Source organism: Bicyclus anynana, chromosome 26, assembly GCF_947172395.1.
Source record: "Bicyclus anynana chromosome 26, ilBicAnyn1.1, whole genome shotgun sequence".
Lineage (NCBI taxonomy): Eukaryota > Metazoa > Arthropoda > Insecta > Lepidoptera > Nymphalidae > Bicyclus > Bicyclus anynana.
The window spans coordinates 9,601,122-9,621,754 of NC_069108.1; the positions used below are offsets into that span (position 1 = coordinate 9,601,122).

The following is a 20,633-nucleotide window of genomic DNA, read 5'->3' on the forward strand; positions in this document are numbered from 1 at the left end:
TTTTTAACCGACATCAAAAAGTAGGTTCATTGTTTCACCAATATGGTAAAGCATAAGCAAAGCAGCATTTTTAATATTTAGGTTATTACATAACCGTCTAAAATAAAATATTTTCCTTTAATTTTTCAAAATAAGTTTTTTCCAAGATCGACAAGATTCGGAGACAAATCGTGACTCTTCAATAAACGCCATTTTTAGTTAACGTTAAAGTTAAATTACTAATTAGTCACATTAGAGGCTAGATCGAAATTTTATGAAGTACAAAGAAAAAAAAAATTTTTTTTTATTGTAAGTGGACCGATTTCGTTCAATCAATCCGAGCACTGCATGAATGATAAAAGTAGATTATGAAGTAAAAGTTATAAAATGGCCACCATTTTGATTTTTTATTACAAGATCGATTTCGTTCAAAATCGATATCTGAGCATTATGAATCATAAAAATATAGTTTGTAGTAAAATTTAAATATTGAGCGCCATTTCGAAATTTCTGTGCTCTTGTACCGACTTCAGTGTTATGAGTATGAAGTGACTTAGAATAAACAGAAATCCTTTGCTGACTTAGGATTCTATACTCGGCACTCGAAACAGAAACGAACTTTGCAATTAAACTTAAAAATTCTATTAAACACATGTACTATTAAAAATTGTAAAAATAAAAAAAATACATACAAACTAAATAAAACCAATATTGACACATTTAAACAAACAAACATTTACAAATGAACACTCACAACACTCACATGTGCCTTCGGACAACGAGGTACTGGGTTCGAATCCTGCCTCGAAGCATCATTAACATCCTCCAGTGCTCGTCGGTCCCAGTCATTACCATCAACATGCACTAGTGGCCGTCGCTCCCGGTCATTACCATTAAAATCCGCTCGTGGCCGTCGCTCCCGGTCATTACCATTAAAGTCCGCTCGTGGCCGTCGCTCCCGGTCATTACCATTAAAATCCGCTCGTGGCCGTCGCTCCCGGTCATTACCATTAAAGTCCGCTCGTGGCCGTCGCTCCCGGTCATTACCATTAAAATCCGCTCGTGGCCGTCGCTCCCGGTCATTACCATTAAAGTCCGCTCGTGGCCGTCGCTCCCGGTCATTACCATTAAAGTCCGCTCGTGGCCGTCGCTCCCGGTCATTACCATTAGAATCCGCTCGTGGCCGTCGCTCCCGGTCATTACCATTAGAATCCGCTCGTGGCCGTCGCCTCCGGTCATTACCATTAGAATCCGCTCGTGGCCGTCGCCTCCGGTCATTACCATTAGAATCCGCTCGTGGCCGTCGCCTCCGGTCATTACCATTAGAATCCGCTCGTGGCCGTCGCTCCCGGTCATTACCATTAGAATCCGCTCGTGGCCGTCGCCTCCGGTCATTACCATTAGAATCCGCTCGTGGCCGTCGCTCCCGGTCATTACCATTAGAATCCGCTCGTGGCCGTCGCTCCCGGTCATTACCATTAACATCTGCTCGCTTGTGGTCGCAGGTTGTGCATTTCTGAATGCATTATGAGGAAACAGGGTTCCATACATACTGCTAAGTCACACCCTACACAGAATGTTCGCACCCTTTTACGACATTGCGTGCAACGGTGCCGCAAGCGTCGCTTGTTCGGCTTCGGATACCGACTCAAGTGGTGGATGAGCTCTACTCGCGGTTGTATCGGAATCGGACGAGAACTGTGCTTTGAAATCAGCGAATAGATCAAATCATTGCGAAAACTGTGATGACTTTTTGGGGAGGAGTGACTGAAAATAATGTAAGAATTTAGAACCGACACGTTGAGCAACTTCAAAAACAACTTTTTGTACCACACCCTCGTCCGATTCCGCTCAAACGGGTACGCGGCCAAGAGCCGATCTCTTTTTATCAACTCGTTCAATATGATAGTGTAGTCCGATATCACGATGGCTTTGGTGGACCCATTCACTGTGTGCTCTCCATCGCCGTGGTATGTAGAGAGCATGGCGGAGCTCGCGTCTCTCCACACCATGACGTCGACGTCCCCCGAGGTGACGCCGGTTTTCTGCCCCGGGCGCAGGTTCCGTTTACTGAGGCGAGCCCGCGGGACGAACTCGCGATCGGTCCGCACTGTTCCAGCACAGTCGAACCCTAAAGACTTTAACAGTCGAGCCAAACGTGGAGATTGATAATGATCATCCATCCACAGCGTGTACCCCTTGTACTCTAAGCCTCGGAGTAGTCGCGAGACGATCGACGGGGTGCTAGCCTCGAGCGGATTGTGAGCTAGGACCTCGAACCGCCAAAGGTAGCCGGTCTGAGGTTCCCAAATCTCATAACTTTTGACACCCCGGTTCGCTTCCCGCGAGACGAGCCGGCCGATCCAGCCTTTCCACATCAACAGAGTCTCGTCTAGTGCGATGTTTTGCGCCGGTGTGTACATTTGCTGGAATTTGTTGTTTAAATGTGTCAATATTGGTTTTATTTTAAACAGCCTCGCCTCGGTGTTCAGTACTGGCGCACGCATGTCGCTGTTGTCGTTAAAATGTAGACATTTCATTAAAATAATGAAACGTTCCATGGACATGTATGGGCTGAAATTGGACGCACCCAACATGTCAAGGCTGCCATCCCAGTAGTCCCTGATCTCCCACATGAACGAGACCCCCATCTCCAGGATTAAACCAAACAAAAGGTAGAGCTCGTCTGCCGTGGTATCATACCACTCGCCGAAGCCGCTTCTGGGATGGAGGTTGGGCGGCTCCAGCGTTTGCGCTGCCGCCTGGTGAGCGTATCGGTTCGTCTCCGCGGCTATGTACTCCATTAATGGCCGATCCCATATTTGAACGAAAGTGTCATACGGGTCGTCACATGGAGTCGTGGGACCGACGTTGTTCTGGGAGAAACTTTCGCGCCTCAGTTCAGGTGGAATCTGAGGGCTCGGAAAGTCTCTCCATTCGAATACATTGGGATCCCTCGGGTGTTCGGTGGGAATGTCATCATCGGCCGGCTCAGCTCCAGTGGCGGGCTCATCTTCATCGTCGGACTCTCGGTACTCGGTACTATCAAAGGGTGTGTCTAATTCACTCAGATACACCCTCAGCCCCGGCACCACCGTGTCCTCGTCATAAGAGTCATAATCGCTACCTGTAAAAGACAGATTTTAATTAAAAAAAATAGCAGACTTCAAAATTGGCGTTGTCGCTACCTATTTTTTTGTTTTGTTTTTATAGTATTCTATGTAGATGACGAACATATTTTAATTAAAAAAAAATAACAACGTCTCTTGGTTAGTAGCTCTTTTCAGATGTCAACAAAAAACATTAAGAATGAATATATACGTAAACTTAAAAAGTTCTGGTCTTACACGAAGCCATCTTTTAAAGGTACCTATATACATCATTGTTCATACACTAAACTTAAAACTACAAGTTACATTTACGTTATGTGTCCTATTAATTAAATTATTAAATAATAACAATGAAAAATAATAATTATACTAATAAATTTACACGTTCGCTGCGGTACGAGGTCAATTGACCTCGTGCGCCTAACCTCTTAAAGAGTTACGAGGTCAATGGACCTCGTACGCATAGCGTCTTCAAGAGTTACGAGGTCAATTGACCTCGTAACGCACCACATAAAGTTTTAGTAAGAGAGGAAAGTACAGAAATATCAGTGCCGCAGCGAACGTGTTAAACGAATTCATTATACAAAAAAAAAGAAATAAATGAAATTGAATGTATCTACAGAAATAAGTCAAAAGCAACAAAAACAAACAAATAAATTTAAATGACAATTTTATTTAGGTTACATTTTAATTTGATTTTTTAGTAAAAGTTGTGAGTTTATAACTTTTGTTCAACATTGGTTTCTGTTTTTAAATCTACTTCTGAGTTTACTTAAAATGTACAGGGTGCTGGGTAGTATTTCCCATAACTTTGGAGTTGTACTCGTAAACACCTTGAAGTTATGGGAAAGAAAGAAGAAATAAAAAAGCTTTATTAGTGAATTATGCCACACAACACAATTTGTTCTTGAACAATATCCTGCGATGTGTGGCACAACCCAGTAAACGGATCCAACTCAGCATAATGCTACATACTCTTTAAATAAAAAGACCATGCAGCACAAACACTTCCGAGCAGCCTGTATATATAATTTGTATTTATTTTGGGCTACTATTTACGTACATAAAAAAGTTTGTGAGCAGCTAAGAATATGGTAATGTATTAAGTCATAATTCTACTTTTTAGTCATGGCTAACACATGCAATCCCAATTTGTAAACAAAAGAACGAAATTCTTGGAATTTTTTTATTGCATGATGCCGACAATGGGGTTCATTAAGGGCTAGGGTAATAAAGCGACAAAAGAAGGTAAACATCAGCGCGGGTTCCACTAATTCTGGCAATTTAAAAGGTATTTCTCCTTAAGGCATTAAGGATTCCTTTTTTGGAGTCTGCTAAAAACAATACACGTGCAATCCCAATTTGTAAACAAAAGAACGAATTTCTTACAATTTTTTTATTGCACGCTGCCGACAGTCGAGTTTATTACGGGTTAGTATAATAAAATGACAAAAGAACATAAACACCTGCGCGTCTTTCACTATAGTATGCGCGTTATCATCTGAGTCGTCCGGTCATAAAAGTCAAAAAAGATAGGAATGTGCAGCGCGCCTACCTGCGCACCCTAATTATCGATAAACGGCTACCTGCGCACGTGCTAATGATGAGTCAATAATGATTTGGACGATTCTGATTGGTCGGTTTCTAATGTAATTGCATTGCGTATTTTTTTTGCTATAAATGTGTTTACTGCAATTAAATAAATACATTCATGTGTTACTCGTTGCGCACTATGGATACTTTATTTTCTAACGTTGATCTGAAGAAATTACATGGCGATATTAGCCCTCAAGCTCGAACACTGATTCACAACGTATTCCTGTTTCTCAATGAATTGAAAAGTGATCCGAATAAAGTGGCTTCTCTAAATTTCAACAAACCACGTGAAATGGCCGCATTTGTTTAAGATACGATAATAAACTTTACTTATCGATAATATGTCTTTCATTGTTACACCCTTCACTAGACGGCTCCATAAGACCCATAAGTGCAAGCGAGATAGATATAGAGAAATGATTTATGGCCCTAAGACTCAGTTGTTAATGGGCGAAGTATAACTTTGTAAACTACCTACTCCTCCTTACCACCTCCGTTTTTGAAGTCGGTTAAAAATAAATTATTGTCAGATCTAGTGAAAACTCAGACCAATTATAGAAGGACCTGTATCGCACTCATCGTCACGAACAAAATTGTCTGTCATTTTCTGAAGAAAACGAGCTTAGATTTGGTATATATCTTATACTAAACTAGAAGTTTTTGCCCGTTTTTTACACAATTCAATTAGACAAAAAGGTATTTTTACGGAGCTCTTTAGCCGACGAACACGATTACTATTTAACATCGATTCTATAGAGACAGTTTTTATAATCGCATTATATCGTTGATCATATACTTTGACAGAAAAGTAACGTCTAGCGAGGCAGGTCCTATACAATAATTGGTCTGAGAGTGAAAACCAAGAAAATGCTTATGTCAAAAGGACCAAAAAAAAACAACAAATACCTTGATTTATGGGGACGTCTTCATCTATAGACCTGGAACAAAAGAAATAATATTGTAGTACTATCTTTAATTACCGATTAGACTGAACCCGATTAATAAAAGGGTTTAAAAAAGACGAAACAATAAAAATAATTAGAATTACATGCAAATGCAATGTGGATAAGGTAGTGCCAAGACCTTTAAATTTTTTATTTTTTTATTCTTTACAAGTTAGCCCTTGACTACAATCTCATGATGACGTCTCAGATGGAAGCGGGCTAACTTGTTAGGAGGATGAAAATCCACACCCCTTTTCGGTTTCTACACGACATCGTACCGGAACGCTAAATCGCATGGCGGTACGTCTATGTCGGTAGGGTGGTAACAAGCCACGGCCGAAGCCTCCCACCAGCCAGACCTGGACCAATTAAGAAAATCTCAATCGGACCAGCCGGGGATCGAACCCAGGACCTCCGTTTTGTAAATCCACCGAGCATACCACTGCGCCACGGAGGCCGTCAATATCAAACACGTGATGATTATCTTAGTTTACTTATAAAGTAATATGTCACCCGGGCTTTTTTTATTACAAACCTATTGAATCATTTTTCAATAAAATCTGTTCAGTAGTTGAGGCGCTCTTGTGGAACATATAAACATACATACACCACAGATTAATCAATAACAGGCAGATGGAGCGCACGGAACACGACGGTGTCGTGGCCGTCACAAATACAAAATTAAAAAACAAATAACTTGTACATATTGGACATTATAGAAGTCAAAATTAGTATACTGAGTACCTTTTATAATCAAGCAATTGTTTTAAAATTGTATACCATTTTATTAATTTTAAATTAGGTAATAATTAATTTTGACATTTAACCCTTCCTATAAACTTGACATGATAGAATTAGTTAAGTGTTGACATATAATCATATAAATGTTATGTGCGCCTATTGTTTATATCGTCGTCATATATTTGGCTCACTGCTGAGCTCGAGTCTCCTCTCAGAATGAGAGGGTTAAGGCCAATAGTCCACCACGCTGGCCCAATGCGGATTTGTAAACTTCACACACGCGGAGAATTAAGAAAATTCTCTGGTGTGCAGGTTTCCTCACGATGTTTTCCTTCACCGTTTGAGAAACGTGATATTTTCTTAAAATGCACACAACTGAAAAGTTGGAGGTGCATGCCCGGGACCGGATTCGAACCCACACCCTCCGGAATCGGAGGCAGAGATCATATCCACTAGGCTATCACGGCTTGTTTATATGCATATCAGAATTCTTTAATGTGTTATTTTTTTTTTAACACTTAATGTGTTGTTGGCGTGCTTTACATAAATAAATAAAAATAAAAAATCAAAATGTACAAATAAAGTAGTCAAGCATAACTTACGGTTCATGATACGTGGCTGTTTCAAGCGCGCGGCCAGCCGGCAGATCCTGTATTTGATGTACGACAAGCCTAAAACACAAAATAATTAAACTGTAGTATCCAAAATTATTTTATTCTACCTATAAAAACTACTCTACTACTAAATTATAAAGATCTCAATTGAAATTTCAAAAAAAAAAGAATTATTCAAATTGGTCCATGCATCTCCGAGTAATCAGGAAACATACAAAAACAAAATAAAGACTCGAATTGAGAACCTATTCTATATTAGACGGCCTCCGTGGCGCAGTGGTAGTGGATTTACAAGACGGAGGTCCTGGGTTCCATCCCCGGCTGGGCAGATTGAGGTTTTCTTAATTGGTCCAGGTCTGGCTGGTGGGAGGCTTCGGCCGTGGCTAATTACCACCCTACCGACAAAGACGTACCGCCAAGCGATTTAGCGTTCCGGTATGATGTTGTTTAGAAACCGAAAGAAGTGTGGATTTTCATCCTCCTCCTAACAAGTTAGCCTGCTTCCATCTTAGATTGCATTGTCACTTACCATCAGGTGAGATTGCAGTCAAGGGCCAACTTGTATAGAATATAAAAATAAAACATCCACCTTCTTTTGAAGTCGTTTAAAAATGGTTTTGCTTACTCATCGATTGAGTGAGGTCCTGGCCTTTTGGGCCGGGCACTGCGTCCTTGTCCACTGCCACTGCCGCTAGGACCAGCGCCATCAGCAGAACCTTCAGCTGCCACCATCGGTATTGGTCCACTTGAACCACCTCGTCCTCCCTCTACGTCCTCCACACGTCCACCAGAGGTGCTGGTGCAACTTGTTACACTATTGCAAAAAAAGTAAAGTAAACAAAAAATTTTTATAAATACCTAAAAAAATCCAAGTTACAGAAACAGTTCTGTCACCAAAAGATAAAAAATCGAATCCACACAAGCCGTTGCCACACTAATCGAACTCTGAACTCTTTAACAAGGGTGGTCATAAGTTTGACGTGTCTGTCTGTTTGTGGCACCAAGGCTCCCGAACGGATGAAGCAATTTCAATTTAGTTTTTTTTAATTAAAGGTAAGTTAGGCCACATGCTAAGGGACACTACGGGGAAGTGGAGCAGACTGGTGACGGAATGGTACCCTAGAGATTGCAGAAGGAATCGGGGCAAACAGTTCCTTAGATGGGAGGATGACTTAAAGCTCACAGCAGGACAAAACTGGAGAAGGGTCGCATTAGAGAGAGAGCAGTGGAAGTCGCTGGAGGAGGCTTATGCCGAAAGGCACACTATGTTAAGAGATATTCTTTATATAAAAAAAAAAAAAATGAAAACAAAATGTATTGTATATAGTATATAATATTATTTTAAGTTACGGGCGAGTGTTCTTAGACATGATTGATGAAAATCGGTTGAGCCGTTTAAAAGTTGTGGGGGTTGAAAGTGGGGAAGAACAACCGAATGTCTGCAAATATACTCGATTGCGGTCTCAAATGAAAGTGCACTAAAAAATAATATTGATTACTCGATCAAGAGTGTATACTTGAAATTTTCTTAGATGTCAATTTTAAACAACAATAATGGCTGACTATGAACCAAAGACAATCAGTAGGGTTGAGAAGTTAACCGCGGGCATCGTAACGATATCAAGTAGGTATCGTTATATCTGAAATAACTAAACTAAAATATCCGTTACTATATGTCATCTTAAAAAACGAATACGTTCCATATTCGTTTCGTTTTCCAACTTTTCAGTTGTGTGCATTTTAGGAAATTAAATATCATTTTAATAATAAATATATACACCAAGGAGAAGAAATGAATCATGAAATACATGAAAATGTTGGATATAGTAATAATAATAATAATAATAATAATATAGCCTTTATTTCCAAGTACATAAATTACAAAAATTTTACAGTTTACATTTTTAAAAATTACAAAAGATGCAAAAGTTACAAAAGTTAAAAAACATTAACATTTCATTTCATTTTGTTGGATATAGTAGCGACATTATTTCCGCATACGAATATTTTTGAAATAAAGTCAGTGGCAATTTATAATGGAAATTTTTAATTTTTAAATTGTTGAAGAAAACAATTGAGAAAAACAAAAAAGCGACAAAAATTTTTTTCTATTGAATTAAAGATTATTATTTCTTTCTTTTTTTACCTTGGTTATACACCACTAGTCCAAATGACTATGTAGAACATAATTGGAATTAATGTACACTTACTGTCTGTCTCTAATTATAATTCGTAACATTTTTCTAGCTCTAGAACCTACTAAATTTATTACCGCATAATGTCATATATTCAAAAATCTTTGTTCTAAAGTTTCGGCCCCTTGTACATCACTATCTCTCAAACTTCTTTATATAATATCCTAATAACTCTGACTATCACGATTTACGTATACCAGAAAAATAAAAATCTCACCATGTTGCGAAACAAAAGTAATAAATTTTTTTCCATTAGTATTTCAAATCTTTTATTTATTTTTCTGATCCAGCAATCATAATATTCAAGTCGTATTTGTGTATTGTTTTCTTTATTCTTAATTTAAAAATTTTGCAAGTGGTTGAAGAATCGGTTTATCGGTTTTTTAATAATTTTTGATCGTGCTATATAATTACAAACATTGGGAGCACTCGCGCCGCGATCGGTTAAGCTCGGTTTAGGATGAGTTAACTGCGAGCAAAAAGTGCCACATTGTCGCTTCCATGCTCACAGTGAGGTCGTGTCAATGTTTGTTCCATATCATCATTACTTATTTGTTTCGTTTGCAATTGTTAGTCTTGTTATTTATTTGTTGTTTGGTTGTTATATTATTGCTGATTGCTGAGTAGTGTATGACTAACAATAATATAACTAACCGAAAATTCCGACTTTCAGATGGGTGGATTTTAGGTTGAATTTCATATGGATTGATTTATTTATTAGGTATATTAAAAATATAAAAAAAAAATATTATGAAAAAATACAACCGACTTCAAAATGTTAACGTACCCACGAAACTAAAAAGGGAAAGATAACATTATTATATTTTCTACTTATTGATCATTTTGAAGTCGCTGCCAAGCCCGTCTGATGTTGACTTAAGTCGTTACTGAAAAAAACACATGACAGACAAAAATAATGTCTGAGAAACAAAAATCTTTACGATAGGGTACACCTTGAATTAATAGATTGAATACACTGGCTTGGCAGAAAATATAATGATATTATTTTCCCTTTTTTAATTTCGTGGGTACGTTAATATTTTGAAGTCGGTTGTATATATTTTTTTAAATTATTATTTGTTTTTTCTCAATTAGGTCCTTCAACTATTTTAAAATCAACTCCATTTAAAATTGCCACTGACTTTATGAAAAAATATTCGTATGCGGAAATAATGTCGCTGCTATGTCCAACGTTTTCATGTATGTAGATTTACTTCTTCTCCATGGAGTATAATATATTCTTTGGTGCTGTGTTAATAAAGATACACATTTATTTTATTTATAAGCCACAATGGACACAAATATTAAAATTAAAAAATATGTACATAATTATCGACAAGTTATAATTTCATGTATCTTTCCCGTCTCTTCAATTCATAGACAATCTAGCATTACGAAATGTCAAATTCGCAATATTTTCGTTAATCTGTAGAAATAAAACTTGTTGTGATTTCGTTTTTAGTGAAATAAATGTGATTTATTAGTTAATTACAAGCAGTTTTTATGTAATTCGCGGTGTGCGCTTTAAATGAAGTGATGTGTATATAAATGATTTAGTTTAAACGGACGGTTTGTGAGAAATATGTGAATGTCGTGACGACGGATCTTTGTTTACCTTTTTTGCCATGTAAGGAAAAAAATACTATAATTAATAATTTCATGACATTCATGGACATGGGGTTTTCAATTTTTTTTTCTAAATCAAAAAAATAAACTAAAAAGCGAATTATAACATTGTATGTGTTACCTTCTGATCACTTTGAAGGCGGTGGCAAGCCAGTAGCATATTAATTAAAGCCACTTCTGAAATAAACACAGGAAAGAACCGTCTGAAAATCCTAAAACATCAATAAATACAAAAACGGTTTGCGTTAATGCATCACTGTGATGGCACCGCCTTTTAAGTGATCAGAAGGTAGCACATACAATGTTATTTTTAGCTTTTTAGTTTATTTTTGAAAAAAATATTTTATTTTTCTGTAAAAGCAGTGTTATATGTCCTTCACTATTGTCAACGACTTAAAACACTGCTTTGTCTACCTTCCAAGTTCCACAAAACTGTTAAATACGCCACATTACTGGCAATTTCGTTATTTTCATTGTAACACAAAATCACTGAACTGATTTTCTTAAAAATTAAATGAGACCAATACAAAAGAAACTCTTTCGAGACAAGAAAAAATTGGTTAAGAAATGACGAACTTATAAGGTACCTAACATAAAAAAACATACTCGTCGAATTGCGATACTCTTAATTTTTTTAGACTGTAAAAAAATGGCGGTTGATCCTTCGCCTTGTCTCTATTTTTAGGAGCGTTGTTTCGGTTGCGATGTTTTCAAATCAATATTACGTTAATTGCTCGGTAACAAATAATAAAAGATACATTATTACATTAAAACATACGTAATAGCGACAGTTTATCGTCATTCGTATGTTTATTATAAATATCACGTAAAAATTTTAGAACATAGCGCCGGCATGCGCAACGATGTTTGTTTAAATCGATATTTCGGACAAAAATCTTTATCAAATACACAATCTATGAATAAAAATTATTTATTGCTTACCTATTCATGATTCTTTCGCCAAACAACACGACACAAAACCACAGAATTTAAATATTTTCCGTAAATACGACCAGTGAGCACACCGTGCAGAGCAAGAGCGGAACTGAGAGTGACAGTTGAAGTTGACAGTTTGACACTGACTGAAGCAGTGATCAATCAGTGAAGCAGGAAGCTGAACCTACGCAGGGAAGTGGGAACTGGGAAGCCGGGAGTGGGAGGCCTGAAGGAGGAGGGAGGGTGAGAGACGAGACGCTAATCGCTATTTTGTAACTGCTAGTAACCGTCGAAGTCTTGTTTTATAGACGTAATGAGTGACTATATGCTATCCTTGTTTTTTTCACTACACGTAATACAAGTTGGAGCGCGAGAGGTATAGTTTAAACGACTTCAGGTGAAAATCGGCCATTTAAATCAAAGAAGATTACTGTGTAATAATGGAGATTTACTAAGTACATAATCGGCTTATCTCAGCAGGTAGAATATGTTCTACCTGCTGATCAGTAGGTACCTTAGTAGGTACAGTATATTATTAGTACATCATCAATACTTAATAATATTATAAATGAGAAAGTAAGTCTGTCTGTTACCTTTTCACGGCTAAACGGCTGAACCGATCATTATGAAATGATCATTTGGACCTTGAAACAAAACATAGGGTACTTTTTAACCCTAAAATAAAAATAGAAGTGTGTTTAACAGGGGATGAAAGTTTGTTTAAAAAGCCATTTTTAGAGTAACAGTTTTGAAAATTTGTTCATAAATCATGAAAAAAATACGAAATATAATGTGATTTAAGAATTTTTAAAATTCAACGGTCCGCTAGTACCTATTCTGATATGATGTTATTTTTTGCTTTTTAGTTTAGCCAGGTTTAGCCGTTGTATGTTTTTGAAGTCGGTTTAATTTTTTTTATTAAACATTTTGAGTTGTTAGTTTTGCACGCGTTTCCACGCCACCTATGAGGTATTGTAGGTACTTAGCGCTTTTTTTTGACGTATTTTCCAGTAGGCTTATTCTACGGGTCAATTGTGATTACCCAATACCTATATTAATTTACTGATTGGTTGTGATCCTGTTTAATTTGAAACTATTGCAAAATAAGTTAAAGCTATTGCATAATAAGTTAAAACTATTGCAAAGTAATATAACTTAAAAAAGTAGTGATCATCGGAGTAGTAACTGTCAAATTCTTGGTTTTATCTTCTTCTTCCTGTTCTTCGTCATCTTGAGTGCCAATGATATTTTATACCTAATAGAGATAGGGTACTAGCCGGACAAATGTGGAAAATTAACTCCCATTTCGCTTATTATATAACGAACGTTATTTGCACAAATAACACATAAATAACGTCTAATATATCGATTTGTGTGTTCAGGAAGTGTAAAATCTATAAATATATAATGGAACTTGTGGACGCCCACGACTTCGTCCGCCTGGAATTTATGTTAGGACTTTTCAATTAAAGAACAATTATTATGCGTACGCCCACTGTTTATTTGAAGATAATTAGATTAGTGAAAAATACAATGTCACACATTACACAGCTAACAAGGAAGAGGTAAGACGCCACAACATGGCGGACCAACAGAGTTGCCAACCTTAAAATTATATTATTGGTACGTTCACACCACCCCCCAATAAAATATTTTAAGCAAAATAAAATAGCTTCACTTTAACACAAATAACATAACTTCCCCTTAACACAAATAACATAACTTCCCCTTAACACAAATAAAATAACTTCCCCTTAACACAAATAACATAACTTCCCCTTAACAACTAAATAATCTCAAAAATTGAACAATCTTTCTCTGAACCTTTTAAATACAGTTCCCCCTAAAGCCTTAGTGAATATATCTGCTAATTGGTCTCCAGTGTTAATATAATTTAATTTTATAATCCCCTTTTCCAGCTTTTCGTAAACAAAAGATTGTTTTATCCCTAAATGTTTAACCCTAGTAATACCAGTTGCCATTTGTGCCATTTTAATAGTAGACTGATTATCTTCAAATATATCAATAACTTGCACAACCCCAAATGTTGAAAGAATATCTCTTAGCCAACAAGCTTCACTTGTCGCTGCACACAAAGCTATAAACTCTGCCTCTGTAGAAGACAATGAGACAGTACACTGTTTTTTAGAAAACCAAATAACCGAACATCCAAACACTTTGAATACACACCCTGTTGTAGACTTATAGTCACTTAACCCTCCCCAGTCACTATCAACATAGCACATTACATTATTTTCCCTATTTCTGTAATACAACAAACTTAAGTCACATGTCCCTTTTAAATATCTTAGAATATTCATTAAAAGCTTATACAATAACTCAGATGCACAACTTTGATACCTACTTAAAATAGTTACAACTGCACAAATATCTGGTCGTGTACCCATGGCCAAATACATTAAACTACCTATTAATTTTCTACACTTTTTCTCTACATAAGCACTCTCTGAACTATCTCTTTTAAGTATACGAAAATTATAATTTTTATCAATAGGTAACAATAACAACTTGCAATCTACCATATTATATGTATGTAACAGCTTGTTTATATATTCTCTCTGTGAAATAGTAGTACACCCATTAATCAAATCCTGCTTAGTTTCTATACCCAGAAATTTATTTAAAGCCCCCATTTCTTTCATTTTAAACTCTTTACACAAAACATCTCTTAATTGTAAACTTTGTGCTTCACAATTTCCAAAGTACAATATGTCATCAACATACAATAACAAGAATGTTTTCTTGTCACCTATACATTTAGAAAACAAGCAATTATCTTTATTAGATTGTACATAACCCAGTGACAACATGACATTTGTAAAAGTTTCATTCCAGTACTTAGGTGCCCTTTTTAAACCATATAAAGATTTATTCAATTTTACAATTTTAACATCTGACTCTTCAGGCATACTCATATATAACTCTTCATCCAATTTTGAATTTAAAAATGCTCCACATACATCCATCTGATACACCTGTAAATTAAACTTAGTTGCTATACTCATAAAGATCCTAAATGTGTTTAATCTTGCTACTGGTGCATATAGATCACATTCATCAATATCATACTGTTCAAATCCTCTCGCAACTAACCTAGCTTTATAAATATTATTATCCTTCCTTTTCAAGACCCATTTTGAACTTATTAACTCTTTTCCTTCTGGTACACTATTTACTTCTGTCCATGTACCATTATCCTTTAATTGCTGTAACTCTGACCTTATAGCTTCTTTCCATTTGTCAGAGTCAGTACTTTGCATGGCCTCTTTATAACTCTTAGGCTCCTCACCCCATACCGCAAAACCTAAATCATAATTCTTTTGCCATCCTGGTCTTACAACTCTTCTACCTCTGCTTGTCACTATTTCCTCTTCACTACTAGAGTCTTCTCCTGTTGTCAATGTTGGATTTGACACATTCTCTAGCTCAAGGTACTCATCTTCTGTTTCCTGACTTTCACTCGATGTAGAATCTCCTTCTCTCTGTGTCATCTCTGGTATTTCTATCATAATATCTTGTGTATTATTTTTTAATTTTTCATCCCTTAAAAATATAATATCCCTTTTCACTTGGACTTCACTCTGACTTGGAAAATAAATTCTATATCCCTTGGTATCCTCATAACCTACAAAGATCCCTTGCTCACCTTTCACATCCCATTTTAATCTTTTTACTTTTGGTATATGCACAAACACCATATTACCAAAAACATACTTCAAACTTTCAATACTGAACTTTTTACCTAACAAGCTTTTGTAAGGACTCTCACCATCTACCTTACTTTTGCCTGTCCTATTGATGATATACACTGCATTATTAATGGCTTCAGCCCACAACTCTTTAGGTAAATTCTTACTACTTATCATAGACCTCGCTGATTCTACCAATGTCCTAATCTCCCTCTCAGCTTTACCGTTCTGTTGAGGAGTATATTCTATACTTGTCTGATGAACAATACCCTTTTGAAGTAATAAGTCTTTTATTTCAGTATTAATAAATTCTTTCCCATTATCTGTGCTAATAGCTTTCAACTTAAAGTCTATCTGTCTTTCACACCAACTAACAAACTGTTTGAACTTTAATGGTACTTCACTTTTATATTTTAGAAAGTAAATAAATCTGAAATTTGTGTAATCATCCTTTAGAAGCAAGAAGTATCTACTACCCCCGACACTCTCCACTTCCATAGGTCCACACACATCACCATGAACTAATTCAAGAGGTTGAGAAGTACACCTAGTACTCTCTGTAAATGGTAATCTATGTATTTTACCCTGCAAGCATGCTATACACTGTTCCTTATCAATTTTAAATTTAATATTGTTATCTGTTAACACCTTTTTAACATAATCCAAACTTTGATGACCTAACCTTTCATGCCACTCAGACAACAATGATACAGTAGCTACATCCACCATATTGTTGCATTCATCATATAGAACATCCAACATGTAGGACTTACCCTTTAAATTCCCTACTGCACATAATAAACTGTCTTTATAAATACAACATTTGTCATTAAGCATTTTTACAATATAACCTTTTCTTATTGCAACCATTACAGAAAATAAGTTTATTTTAATATCAGGCACATGTAAAACATCAAATAAAGTTGCATTTGCATACCTATTACCATCAAACAATTTTAATTTAATATCACCTACCCCAGATACAGGTAAGCATCGCCCATCGCCTACAGTGACATAGCGATTTGAGACTACCTTATAGTTTTTGAATAATGACAAATCTTTACTAATATGTTCACTTGCACCACTGTCAATTAACCATTTATCACTTGACATGTCTATATTACTACAAAATACATGACTTATAAACGCATGACCCCCACTCTGATCATTATCGATGGCTTTTCTCTTAGGACAGTCCCGTTTCAAATGTCCTATCGCATGACATAAGAAGCACTTTCTTTTATCAACATTACTTTTACACTGCTGCACAAAGTGATTCGTTTTGCCGCACTTAAAACATTTCTTTGTCTGAAACTTACTATGCTGTTGAACATGAAGCGCTACATTTTCACCATCCTTGTCCAAACCTCTGGCCTTCACTCTCTCTTCCTCAACTAAAAGTCGAGCCACCAAGGCATCATATACTTGTTTATCACTATCCACAGACTCCCATGCAGATATGAAATGACCATAACACTCAGGTAATGACATCAAGATTTTTGTAATTAAAAACTTATCTGAAATTTCCTCACCGGCATGCTTTAACTGACAAGACATTTCTTGTAACTTTGACAAAAATGTTGCTAAATCCCCGCCTTCATACTTAAACTGGAAAAACTTCTGTTGTAACATCAGTGTGTTAGTAGCTGACTTCGCCTCGTAAACACTATGAAGTTTCTTCCACATTTCCTCAGAAGACTTACATGTTAAGACATGAACCATCACCGCCTCAGTTAACCTTGACACTATAATCACCTGTGCCTTTGCGTCCCTGGCATCATAATTATCAGTTTCCTTATCCTTACCGGTCACAATGGAAAACAAATCCGCTCCTTTTAGTGTGACTGACAGTTGAAATTTCCATACGCTCCAATTTTTCTGCCCCTCCAGCTTAATTGCTGAACCTTGTTGAAGAGTGTGGAAATCCATATTTTCACTCGCCCCGCAGAACCTCGCCGTACTTTGAAACTCCGCACGACCACCCCGGTTACTGCTTGTACCACGCCGCGTACTCGCTCCCGGCTCCAACCCAAGCGCCGACAAAAGACAATCGCTCGCACGTGTTTAAACCTATATCTTCACCTAAACAGTAGGTCACTGGGACCATAACCTGTTAGGACTTTTCAATTAAAGAACAATTATTATGCGTACGCCCACTGTTTATTTGAAGATAATTAGATTAGTGAAAAATACAATGTCACACATTACACAGCTAACAAGGAAGAGGTAAGACGCCACAACATGGCGGACCAACAGAGTTGCCAACCTTAAAATTATATTATTGGTACGTTCACAATTTAGTTTTTCACAAATCCCTCGGGAACCATGGGTTTTGTCAGGATAAAAAGTAGCCTATGTGTTAATCCATGCTATAATATATCTCAATACCAATTTTTAGCGAATTCTGTTAAGTAGTCGAGGCGTGAAAGAGTAACGCACATTCATATCATCAAAATCACCAGTTTTCGCAAATCTCGGGAACCCATGGATTTTTTCGCGATAAAAAGTAGCCTATGCGTTAATCCAGAGTAAAATCTATTAAAAAGTAAATTTCAGCTAAATCGCTTCAGTAGTAGCGGCGTTATAGAGTAACAAACATCCAAACATCCATACAAACTTTCGCGTTTATAATATTAGTAGGATTAAAGACAAAAATTGAGCATGTTTGTGCTCAGTGGTGTAGCTAAATTCGGATTACTTTTTGCGGTGATTTTGTTGGGACGTAACCTATCTATAATATAAAATTATCATTGCTGAGTGCATGTAACTGTCTTAATAGCGATGTATCGCATGTCGCCTGGTTGGATTCAAATGGATCCTCCACTGTTGGTGATTCAGTATCAGAGCACGACGGGCATCGACAATGTTTACCTACATGCCAGAGAACAAAACAGTCCGATTTTTTGCAACCTTAATTAGCAATGCATTCCTTTGTCACAGTTAATATATACAATGCCTTTGCGCAGTTGCAAAAAGTTATGTTTATAATAATAATATTAATACTTTATTTCAAGCTTCAATAGACATTTTTTCGGCGCAAGTAGAAGTAAAGTTTGGACTGGTTCTAATGAATTGTTTATCAACTTCTCACCCCAGTCTGTAGGGCCTAGCTGATAACCAAGACACAATACCCGTAAATAGAGGTAGGTATAATACTATTTACTAAAGCAGGTATAAGACCCTAGCCACTCACACAATTGAACAGGGGACAGATGTTGTCTCAAGGTTAAAATGGTGTATACATTAAGGTACTGGGTTTCATTTTTAATCGACTTCCAAAAAGGAGGAGGTTCTACGTTCAGCTTTACGTATGTTTTTTTTTACCTTATAGTTATAACTTAGGAATTTGTAAAAAACTGAAGGCCGCGAATAAAGGATCAGGGTAAAGCATAAAGCGGTTATTGTGTTAATTTTCCCTACTAATAATACTTTCTGACGGGCAAAGAACTTTTTAAAATCGGACTACTCAGTAAAAAGTTACACATGTTCATACATAAAATAAATGCATCTACACGTCGAATTGTTAACCTTCTCTTTGTATTTTGTCGGTTGATAATAAGAGATGCCTAATTAATGAAATAAACAAGCATTTGATACACTACAGATCTATGAGTAAACGTAGTTTTAAAAATATCACATCTCAAAATGATAGTAATTATGGGATCAAACATTATTATACCTAAGCCCACAAATCCGCATTGAAGCAGCATGTAGTGACCAAATCTCCGATTGATTTCTTGCTAAAGACCATTTAAATAGGCTGATATTCTTATCCAGGCTAATAAAATCCTTGCTTATTCAAAGAATAGAGCATTTTTCGAAATAAATTGTAGGTGTACAAAAATATAAAAATTTATGACCGGAATTTTATCCACACGTTTCCGTTTCTGTTAGAATACATCGCTTTTTTTTTTACTCTTTACATCGCTTAATTTAGCACATGACACTCGCAAATAACGTGGCTTTCTGCTGGTAAAATCATTTTGAAAATCGGTTCAGTAGAACCAGAGATTACCCTCTACCGCTACCTCTACGATACCAAAGATTACAATGTATTATTGGAATATTGGATACTACAAACTTTTCCTCATTTTAATATTAGTTTAGTAACTCGAAGTAGGTCGGACTCTGCTCAAAAGATGGCGTCAAGCGGAGATGGCAGCTGATTACTTGATAGTCTTTATCACTTTATCTTATACGAAAGAATTTAAACTACAAGGAGAAGAAGTGAATGTACATACACGAAAACGTTGAACAGAGCAGTATCACCAAAATATTTTTAAATAATCGTGAGTTCGATACCAGTCAATATAAATTTATTTTGTTTTTCTCAATTGGTTTCTATTTTAAAAGTAAGTAAAAAAAAATCTACATTTAAAATTGCCGCTGTTTTAGTTTGCGTATTCCGTTTGCGGAAATAGTAGCGCTGCTATGTCCAACGTTTTGGTGTATGTACTGTTACTTCTTCTATTTGGAGTTTATATTCTTTGGTTGAAATCTAATTTATAGTGATCTGTGGTTGTAAGCAATGTCGTAAGACATTATACTCTTTGGTCGTAAATATGTAAGTATCTATATATAAGTAATATCTATTAATCTATAGTATCTGTGGTCGTAAGTTTGACGCAGGGTTCCCAACTTAGGGGATTTTCCCCCAGATTTAGGGGGAAATAAGTGCGATGTGATTTATTTAGAGGTCTGAAATTTTTAGGGGAATTTTCAGGGATTTTTTGACTCTTTAATATTTTTAAATTGATGATAATTTTAATATTTTTTTCTTGACCTAGCGACTTATAACGACATAATACGTTATTCTACAACCACTCTGAAGCAAATGCCGGCAATTTTCATTGAATAAACAAAATTGTTAAATTAATTCAATGTCAACATGTATGATTTCCAAAAATCTGAATTTTCAGATAAAGAATTGTCGTTGACGAAAATGTTGTCTGTATGTAAATTATTATGACTTTATAGTTTTTAGGGGGACAACTCAATAATTAAGGCGATTTTAGGAGTTTCTGACACAAAATTTAGGGAAAAATATTTTGGAGAGTTGGTAACACTGGTTTGACGTTTGTGTTTTGTGGTCGTAAGTGAAATGAAATCTATTTGAAATCTACACCATATAATTTTCAAATAATTATATATAATAATAAATAAGATCGCAGTTTACTTTAAG

General features: G+C 36.2%; 1 protein-coding gene across 1 annotated transcript; it reads right to left on the bottom strand.

Moving 5' to 3' along the window:
* Window positions 1-1,306: 1,306 nt before the first annotated feature.
* Window positions 1,307-11,907, bottom strand: LOC112056250 (piggyBac transposable element-derived protein 4). Its single transcript, XM_024096644.2, has 5 exons — window positions 11,748-11,907; window positions 7,610-7,798; window positions 6,973-7,041; window positions 5,592-5,623; window positions 1,307-3,106 (listed from the first exon to the last, which is right to left on the bottom strand). The coding sequence occupies exons 1-5, from the start codon at window positions 11,753-11,755 to the stop codon at window positions 1,458-1,460; spliced, it is 1,947 nt and encodes a 648-aa protein (XP_023952412.2). The 5' UTR covers window positions 11,756-11,907; the 3' UTR covers window positions 1,307-1,457.
* Between the last annotated feature and the right edge of the window lie 8,726 nt (window positions 11,908-20,633).

What these genes read in the sequence shown, in the direction of transcription:
- LOC112056250 (XM_024096644.2), bottom strand. An exon ending in GGACCTCACTCAATCGATGA is followed by an intron (nt 7,042 to 7,609) that starts GTAAGCAAAACC and finishes TTTGTGTTTTAG; the next exon opens with GCTTGTCGTACATCAAATAC. An exon ending in AGACGTCCCCATAAATCAAG is followed by an intron (nt 3,107 to 5,591) that starts GTATTTGTTGTT and finishes TGTCTTTTACAG; the next exon opens with GTAGCGATTATGACTCTTAT.